The following is a 10,271-nucleotide window of genomic DNA, read 5'->3' on the forward strand; positions in this document are numbered from 1 at the left end:
GCTCAGTGTGAGAGTGTGCGCTCATGTGCCCTTTGTACTGCCTGCTATGCGCGGTGGTATGTATCTAAAGGTCGAGGGGAGGTACATGAGGCTCCAGCGGGGAGATATCGGGCCACTCGTTGCCCTGGATCCCAAAGGCCAACATGACACTGTCAACTCTGAATTCATTATCCTGTCAGGAGTTCGTATCTTAACAGTATTATATCAAGGAACTCAGATTACTGTCGTATAAGGTTTTTTGTATATCTGATCGCATAAAAATGACTTTTAAGTTAGTTACTGTTTAGTGACAGATGGAATACTCATTAGAGAGACATTCTGGGGTTAAGTGAGTTGCTCAAGGGTGCAATAGTCACAGATCAGGTTTGTGATCCCAGTAACTCTCCAGTCACCCTTATTTTGCGTAGGGTTTGGGTTAGGGTTAGGTAAGATAATCTTGGTGGCTTTAGGCTACCACCACATTCATCTTTGGATATAGACCTTTATTTTTGGATCATGTGATCCTGACTGATAGATCACTGACCCTTTTTTAAAGACACTTTGAATGAAACACCAGTGTCTTGGATAGTGCTGACTTTAGAACATTTATGAGAAATAGCGCAGTGTTCGGTTTTACAGGTTTGTCTGTTTTGCAAGTCCAGGCAGCTCTGATCAACTCAAAACAAAGTGGAACAAACAGACACCCTCCTGCTGGAGCTTACAGGTATTACACACACTCACCTCACTGCTTGGAGCCTATCTATCTATCTATCTATCCTTCTGTTGCTCTGTCTATCTATCTATTCTTCTGTTGCTCTATCTATCTATCTATCAATCACACACACACACACACACACACACACACATGAGTGTATGATGAGCTTGTCATGCAGAAGTGTTCAGGGCTCCTTTGATTCAGTAAAGCATGGGTGACTAAAGAGATCCTAACACACGTGTCCTGTCGGCTGAAAGCAGAGCACAGGATGTGTGAAAAGGCCACAGAAAATGGGCTCCCTGAATGGGAATGGTGTCTCAGATACCACTTCCTCTCCTAACACAGGATGTTTCCTACAGTTTCATGTAGTGTCAGGTCAGCACAATGTGTCACATTATGACAAGGCTGGATGAGAGTAACACACACACACACACACACACACACACACACACATCACCATGGCTTAACGCTGACAGACCAGTCACCTGTCTGTTCCTGGGTGCCCTCCTCATCTTTTTATGAACACAGGATCACAGCTTAATTCTGAGCCCAGCAGTGAGTGTCACATTACATGAGCGGATTGCTGATACATTTTCAATATTCAGGTTTTCGTTTTTTTTTCATAGAATCGTTTTGATGGCGCACATGCCGTTCTCCACGTGGCTGCACACGCACAACACAGCATGCGTGGGTGAACTGACGCAGTCTCCATGACTCACTCTTGACATCAAACCTCACTCACAGCATCATTAATGTCCTTCTGCGTCTGTGGCAGGTGAGCAATCACAGAGCTGCACAGATCAGACCCACTTACAGCCATCGCACTGCAGCCGCTCCACTGCAGCATTCATCAAACAGCCATGCAGAGCTCGAGAAATCAACTGATCTTAGCAACGAGAAATTTTTTGTTTTAATTTTTTAAAAATAAATGTAATTGTTCTTTAATTAAATGTACTTTCACATGTAAATTTTAACCTGCTCCTGAAATAGATGAAAGCTTTTTAGCAAAAAAACAAAAACAAAAACAAAAAGATCAAGATGAATGTGATATGCTTTGATTGAGGTAAACTTCCACATTATGTCATATTTTCTGCTCTGTCACAGGCTGTAAATCAAAAAGTAATTTGGGTAACACCAAATGTCATAAATCATAAAACACCAGAGAAGAGTGAAGCCATTGAAACAGACACAAGGTCTAAATGATTTAACCTTGTCATTAACAGTGAAACTATGTAATATAGGCGCTGTCATTAACATTTTTAATCAGTTTTGTTTTATATGAAATTGATGTTGAATGTTGAAATCGGGAAATTCAGGAAAACATTGGGAAAACAAACAACACAATAATGCTTTTATGTTCGATTCTGGCCTGTACCCATGGCAACATGCTTATAATTCCACTTTTGGAAGTCTTTTGAGAGGAGAAGATTACAACTTTCATCTTTGACTATGAAGAGCATTCAGAATGAACCTCAGACATGTCTAGCACCAGACACAGACTGTTGAAAAACTGCTGTTAGTAAGATTTTTAACGAAATGTGTACTTTTATTCAGCAAGGATGCATTACCTTGATTAAAAGTGACAGCAAAATATTTATTTACAAAAACTTACACTTACAAAAAAATTTAAAATAAAAATATCACAAATAAATGCTGTTCTTTTGAACTTTCTATTCATTACAGAATCCTGAAAAAAAGTATCATGGTTCCACAAAAAAATTAAGCAGCACAAATGTTGTAACATGAATAATGTTTCTTCTGCACCAAATCAGCATATTTGAATCATGATTTCTAAAGGATCATGTGACACTGAAGACTGGAGTAATGGATGCTGCAAATTCAGCTTTGCAATCACAGAAAAAAAAGGAAAAAACAATTGCAACAATATTTGACATTAATACTGTTATAAATATTTACTGTTTTTCTGATCAAATAAATGACACACACACACAAAAAAAAAACATTAAAAAATATCCAAACTTTTGAATGACAGTGTTATCTCATACTTCTGGAAGCCCACTTGGTTTAGAAACCTTCAATATTACTTCTGCAAGATGATATAAGCTAGCTTAGCTACTGTACAACTACAGAGCCTTATTGAATATTATATACAATCATGACTGCTTTTTAACTAAACATACACTATAAATATAATACAATGACAAACCATTCACTTAAACCTTCTTTATTTCAATAAAAGCAACAGACATAGACGGTGACATTCTGAATCTGAAGAGAGTCCTAAAATAAGCGCCAAATTAAGATCGCAAAGTCCACATTGTGGCCAGCAGAGGGCAATACTGTTTTTAAATAGACTTGGATGGCAGCATTCAAAAAAACAGAGACAGTGTTGACCTTGACCATGTGATTTCTGGAATGCAAACTTCAGTACATTCTGTTATTGTTACAGGAAATGTACAATAAACTCTTAACTTGTACTAAAGCATCTTAAGAATATCAGCTACGGCCAATATATATCAGATGGCTACAGAATGTGTAACCTTTTGAACAGTTCTTATTAATGGCAGATACCTGTCCTGTGATTACCACAAAATGTGTTTTTACACTTTTGATAGTTGGGTCCCATCCTGGTTGTTTTGTCCGGTGAATCCAATGCTTACTAATATTGCAGATTCTAATAAGGGTTCAGATATGCGATTGGCCGGTACACAATATTCAGACATGGCTTGTAAAAACCATAATTGCATGTAATTTAGTGTCTAATCCAGGACAGTCTTACAAAACGGCATAATGCAGATGGATTGTTCCAAACTTTTGTCTCTGCAGGAGCTCGGCACCGGCAGTGCTGCAACACGCTCTTTGCGATCCAGCTGTCGGCCACATGTGTGTGATGTGGTCGTTGAGTCCATACCCAGCTCTACATCAGATCCTTTCTTTCAGTGTTCCTGTAGACCACTATGTTGGGATTGAACAGAAGGCGGCTGAAGAACCCCAGCTTCATCCAGAACGTTCTGGACTCTTCTGGTTGTGGATGTAGTGTGAAAATGCTGAGGAAAGCCCTTCTGTGGATGAGAAGGTGGGGCTGCTGGGCCTAATCCTGTTATCCCAGCCTTCTTAATCCAGATCCAGTCAGTCTTTACACCTCTTCAGTCACACAAACACACTTCCAATACAAAGATATCAGACATTATGGAGGAAAGCATGATGCTGGGTGTTGAAGGGATCAAGAAAAGCATCTTGCATGGAGGGATCAGTGAGAAGCCTAAATTTGTCACAGGAACTAAGGTACAGCTTCACAGTCATATTTTATATGCATATATGGCAGGAGCGTCATTGCATTTGTAACAGTAGAAACTGTTCCAGGATGTGAGTCATTTCATTGTTTGCCTAACTGAATCTAGGGATCACGTCTTTTTTCATTAAACTCGTAATAGGTTGTTTTTATGGCATTATATAATCAGATGTGTCTCTTTAATGTAAACTTAGTAAGTTGTCATCTGTAGGGAGTGTGTGGCTTTGAATAACCAAAACTATAAGGTCTTATGAGGTATATAAAGATTTTTATTGCCGAGTAATGGTTTTTTTGTGGATTTAACAGCAGATTAAACCCAAACTAACAAAATATCTAACTCTTTCGTTCCATGTTCCCTGCAGGTGACGTTCCATTTCCGCACTCAGCTCTGTAATGATGAGCGCACCGTGATAGATGACAGTAAGAAAGCAGGTATGCCCATGGAAATGGTGATCGGGAACATGTTTAAACTGGATGTTTGGGAGACTCTACTCATGTCCATGCACATAGGGGAGGTGGCTGAGTTCTGGTGTGACGTCATTGTAAGTATAATGTGATTTTCAATACTATAAATTACAGCGGTGGAATTAAACATTGTGATTAAATTGAATAGTCCAGACTTATCGGATATTGAACTGGATCTAAAGTAAATGGAATCTATCGAATTAAAATTCAAAGACACAAAAATCAATAATAATAATAATTATATAATTTTATTGACTATTAATTATTGTTAATTGTCTATTATTTGTAGTTAAAAACTACAGTTACAATTATATGAATTTCTTTGAATTTCATTCTATTTTTAATACTACTTCCTCAAATTTATTTTTTCAATTGTACATCCTCTTGGCTCCCTCAAATTCAGTTAAATTGCAATTTAAAAGCCATTCTCTTTTCTATTCTCAGTGGTGCTAAAATTAAGTTATTCATATATGTAATATTATATAGGTCTACCTAACCATTCAAAAGCTTGGGGTCAGTCAAATTTGTAACGTTTTTGAAAGAAGTCTCTTATGCTCACCAGGGCTGTACAGTAAAAGCAGTAATATTTTAAAATATTATTACAATTTAAAATGACCATTTTCTATTTGAATATATTTTAGTTTATTCCTGTGATGACAAAGCTGATTTTTCAGCAGAAATCATTCTAATATGCTGATTTGGTGCTCATGAAACATTTCCTCTTATTATCAATGTTGAAAACAGTTGTGCTGCTTCATATTTTTGTGGAAATGGTGATACTTTTTTTTTTCTTTCAGGATTCCTTGATGAATAGAACGTGCAAAAGAATAGCATTTGTTTGAAACAGATTTTTTTTGTAACTTTGTAAAAGTCCTTAAGGCAGTTTTTGATCAAATTAATGTATTCTTGCTGAATAAAATACATTATTTAAAAAAAATATTCCTGAACCCAAAACTTTGAACAGTAGAAAATTATCTTAAAAAATGATTCACACCTCAAGTTTGAGTGAAGGCCAAATTGTAAACTGATATCATAACCCGATAGCGATAACCCTTTACACAGTAAATGCGTTCAGATGAGACGTGGCGACTGACTTTTCCGTCAGTGACTTTAATGGTACGCTACAAGCACAAAGTTGTGGAATACTATAGTGAGTTCCAGACTGTTATACATTAGCCTGATGGAAAGCTTAAATCCTTACAAAATAGGATTAATCTGAGGCTGTTCCACATGATGTAATCATCATTTACAGCTGTCATCCCAGCTCCAGAACCTGAGATACAGTATGGCTCTAACAGTCTCTATAATATTATGGGAAATACCAGGATTGTTAATACAAACACAGTCATGGACACATCAGCCACATAAACACACACTTGTAAGCTTTAGAAAAGTGCCATGGCTTTTAAAATATCAGTTGGAAATGGAAATATTTGCAGTAACTCCAATAAATGTAACATTTACCCTGAAAAATGACTTATATTAGGGATTACAAATAAGTTTTAGTGCTAATAAGTATTTTATGTTCTTTCCTCTGTGGCCGAGCAGCACACTGGTATGTATCCAATAGTGGCAAAGAGTCTGCGGCGTATCGCAGCGGGGAAAGATCCAGTGGACTGGCACATTCACACCTGCGGCATGGCCAACATGTTTGCCTACCACAGCCTGGGCTATGATGATCTGGATGAGCTTCAGAAAGAACCACAGCCTCTTTACTTTGTAATGGAACTTCTGAAGGTCTGGACTTTCAGGCACATTGAAAAAATATTTGCAAATTTTGCCAAAAAACATACTTTCATATTTAATACATGAATACTTTTACATGAAGAACAGGTCTCACACACTGCTTTAGCTTGCAAAGAAGGCTTGATATTTATTATCACTGCAAGGTTTTAGCCTAAAGACCTTCGTCAGGAATTTAGAAAGATCGAAATGCTGCAGTGCTAACAAATACACTTTGAATTGAATTATTCTTTGCAAGCTACAGCAGTGTGCAGGACTTTGTCTTCTGTAATAATATAATTTCCATATGCACCAGCTGTAACCTTTCATTGCTTTTTATTTGTGTATCTGCAATATGATAATTAGTGAAATACATTATTACTGCCTTGAGTTGATCTATGGCAGACTGCTATGGCGGTTTAATACAGAGGAGCAGTACACAAAATGTCCACTAGGTGGAGCTAGAGGATCATTTTAATATCTGTTTAGGCTGTGGCACAAACTGGAAATTAATTATGTGTGTGAAACTTACTGCAATAACCAATAATGGGTTCAGGTACAGCAGCCCAGTGAGTATGACAGAGAGTCCTGGGCTCTGAATGATGAAGAGAGATTGAAAGCGGTACCTGTGCTCCACGGTCAAGGGAACAAGCTCTTCAAACAGGGCCGATATGAGGACGCCACACTGAAATATAAGGAAGCCATTATGTGTATCAAGAATGTGCAGACAAAGGTAAAAATACACCTCTGTAGCGGTTTTGTATACATTCAGTAGCTTAAAAATGTCTAAATTCTGAGAAAAATATCTTTTAATTATTTTGATCATGAAAAGATTGAACAACAATACCGCTAATGTAATATTAAAGGGATAGTTCACCCAAAAACCTTTCATCTTCAGAACTCAAATTAAGATATTTTTGATTAAATCTGCAAGCGTTCTGACCCCACATAGACTTGTTTGCAAGCAGAGGAATGCACACGCATGCGTCGTGCTACTGTCGTGAATGCGTGTCGAAGACTGACAGAAGAGAAAAAAATGTTGAATAAAGTCTTTTTTTTTTCGTTTGTTTTCTTTGCGCACAAAAAGTATTCTCGTAGCTTCATAAAATTAAGGTTGAACCACTGATGTCACATATTAAATGTGACTATTTAAATTATGTCCTTACTACCATTCTGGGCCTTAAATGTGTCAGTTTTGTTGCTGTCTATGGAGGGTAAGAGAGCTCTTGGATTTCATCAAAAATATCTTAATTTGTGTTCTGAAGATGAACGAAGGTCTTACAAGCTTGGAACGACATGAGGGTGAGTAATTAATGACAGAATTTACATTTTGGGGTGAACAATCCCTTTAATGAGGTATGGCACGTCTCATTTAATCGAAATGTGTCTGTTTCTTCAGGAAAAGGCATGGGAAGCTCCTTGGCTGAGACTAGAGAAGATGGCCAACACGCTCACTTTAAACTACTGTCAGTGTCTGCTGCGCATGGAGGAGTACTATGAGGTCATCGAACACACGACTGACATCATCAACCAGCACCCTGGTGAGTAACAGGAAATTGTCAGTTCTCCAGCCAATTACAGACGCAAACAAATGGCAACAGAAGTTTGTCTGGTTTTGTCAGATTGTCATCTGTTGGTGTTGGTCAGCGCTTGGTTTCACCGACTGAACATGTGGCGATTGTTGGGTCTTGGAATGCCTGAGAAGAATTCATGTACTGTAATTGGTTGACTGTCGCTTGATCAGCATCTGTTGATGCGATGTGAATTGGCCTTATAAGATGTGTTTCCTGATGTGAAATGCACCAGTTGAAAGCATTCTCTGTATTTGCAGGGGCAATGAAAGCCTTCTATCTGCGTGGAAAAGCGCACATGGAGGTGTGGAATGAAGCTGAGGCCAGAGATGATTTCATAAGAGTCCTGGATCTGGACCCAGGCATGAAAAAGACAATCAAGAAAGAGCTTGCAGTTCTCAAAATGAGAATGGAGTTAAAAAATGAGGAAGACAGACTGAAGTACAAGGGCATGTTCGCAAAAATGGCGAGAGAGCAAGGGTCTCTAGAGCTGGAGAATCCAGATCAAGAGATTTCAGAGCAAACATCTCCAGAACAAGAAACAACTCAAGAAAAACAGAGTCCAGAGGAAGCACCGCTAGAGAAAACAGGTGAAGAACAAACAAATTCACCACAAACATCTCCTGAGCAAATAACTTCAGCACAGGAAGTTACACAAGAAGTTGTTTCACAAGAAGAAACATCTACTGCACTATCGAGTTCTGATCATGAGATACCAGAACAATCAGCTACTCAGAATGTGACTCCAGAACAAACTACCATAGAAGAAGCTACTCCAGAACAATTAGAAGCAGTACAAACATTTCTGGAGCAATCAGCTTCTGAAGATATTACTCCAGAGCCAACCTGTCCAGAACAAGCAGACCAGGATCTTATAACTTCAGAACAAATGACTCCAGCTGAAATGACACCAGAAAACACCAGTCAATGAGTCTTAATCATAAAAAAATTTCAAGAGAGGTGCAACGATGATGTGGGATAAAGTTGAACCCTTTAGACTTTTTATCTCTGAAATGCGTTGTTGCTTTTCTTCATGTATCTACATTATAATGTAAGATTTAACTTAGTGTGACTGTAGTTTTGCCAGATCATCCAATAAAATAGTACTTAATCAGTTGCTATGTTGTGGTGGATAATTGAATAATGAATAATTAATTCATCCGCAGCATTTTGTGTCTCAAAACATCATAAACTTCATGATAACTCAGTGTGTCCCACTCTTTTTGCACAGACATTGCAGTCCTATAATGCATTTAAATATTACATATAAAATTGAGCATGTGTATAAAATGTATCATGTTCATAAATAAATCATGTTTGAGTGATTTAAACATTTTAACTGAGCAAGTAAAACTATTTAATTATTTGAGGTCTCCTGGATTTCTTGTTTGCCAAATATAACTGTAAGATGTTGCATTTTTATGCATTGAATTTCAGCCTTTCATCAATTCATGAGCCCAGTTTGGGAAACCCTGTACTAATACATATGTGACCCTGGACCACAAAACCAGTCTTAAGTCACTGGGGTATATTTGTAGCAATAGCCAACAATACATTGCATGGGTCAAAATGATAGATTTTTATTTTTTGCCAAAAAAATGTTCCATGAAGATATTTTGTAAATTTCCTACTGTAAATATATAAAAATTTAATTTTTGATTAGTAATATGCATTGCTAAGAACTTAATTTGGACAACTTTAAAGATGATTTTCTCAATATTTTATTTTTTTGCACCCTTAGTTTCCAGATGTTCAAATAGTTGTATCTTGGCCAAATATTGTCCTATCCTAACAAACCATACATCAATGGAAAGCTTCAGCTTTCAGATGATGTATAAATGTACATTTCAGAAAATTGACCCTTATGACTGGGATATGATATGTGTTCAGGAACAGTCTGGATCAATGTCATTACATCATAAGATATTATTTTAAGGGGATTCCCTTGTGTTTGTCTGCTGTTTCCCAGCATATCTACAGTGTCCTCATGTAACCATGCTTGTCATTGAGTGGGGACACAGATACATAGATAATTTAAACACCATCCACTAGATGGATTAATGAGAGATCACTGATAAAAAGATACAATAATAGGTGGTCAAGTCTCATGTAACTTTTCCAAACATCCTACTTTTATTCAGCAAAATATATGGGCTACTTTTTCTTTCTCTCTCAGTGTATCCTCCTTTGAAACACTTAAATCTTTGACTAATTGGTTAAGTAACCAGATAATAAGAAAATAGCATATGTAATGCTTGTTTATGGTATAAAATGTTTTAAAAGGCTCGCAAACAGGTATTGCAGCATCCCCAGGGGAAGAACATTGGGAGTATTACATAGAAAGTCATGCAGGACCAGCGCACCTCCATCATTGATGCAGAAGAGGTGAGAGAGGAACATCACTCCACTCACTGCTGCGCAACTACTTTAACCTTCTGTTCCTCTGCTGCAATATCACAAAGGCACCTGCTTTTTCATTTTTACACAAGAAAACAGGTTTTTCTACGCCTTTTAAGACGTTTGGGAAATGCGGAAGTCCAGATGAGTCGCGTCTCTGTGGTTTAGT

The 10,271-nt window shown here is 37.5% G+C and overlaps 1 protein-coding gene across 5 annotated transcripts in view; it reads left to right on the plus strand.

The window, feature by feature from the left end:
- LOC107664920 (aryl-hydrocarbon-interacting protein-like 1) overlaps nt 1-8,819 on the plus strand; it is a 30,757-nt gene extending 21,938 nt beyond the window's left edge. For 3 of the 5 annotated variants that reach the window (XM_016455608.1, XM_016455605.1, XM_016455607.1), the window contains exons 3-8: nt 3,482-3,940; nt 4,310-4,489; nt 5,961-6,149; nt 6,691-6,867; nt 7,534-7,675; nt 7,966-8,819. In XM_016455608.1, coding sequence (XP_016311094.1) covers nt 3,845-3,940; nt 4,310-4,489; nt 5,961-6,149; nt 6,691-6,867; nt 7,534-7,675; nt 7,966-8,636 — 1,455 coding nt within the window. In that variant the 5' untranslated portion in view covers nt 3,482-3,844 and the 3' untranslated portion in view covers nt 8,637-8,819. Of the gene's footprint in view, nt 1-630; nt 704-1,320; nt 1,470-3,481; nt 3,941-4,309; nt 4,490-5,960; nt 6,150-6,690; nt 6,868-7,533; nt 7,676-7,965 lie in introns of those variants that run through there. The other 2 variants (XM_016455609.1, XM_016455606.1) reach the window with 2 other exon arrangements.
- Nucleotides 8,820-10,271: the final 1,452 nt, after the last annotated feature.

The sequence above is a fragment of the Sinocyclocheilus anshuiensis genome, unplaced genomic scaffold (assembly GCF_001515605.1).
Source record: "Sinocyclocheilus anshuiensis isolate Anshui unplaced genomic scaffold, SAMN03320099.WGS_v1.1 scaffold319, whole genome shotgun sequence".
NCBI lineage: Eukaryota > Metazoa > Chordata > Actinopteri > Cypriniformes > Cyprinidae > Sinocyclocheilus > Sinocyclocheilus anshuiensis.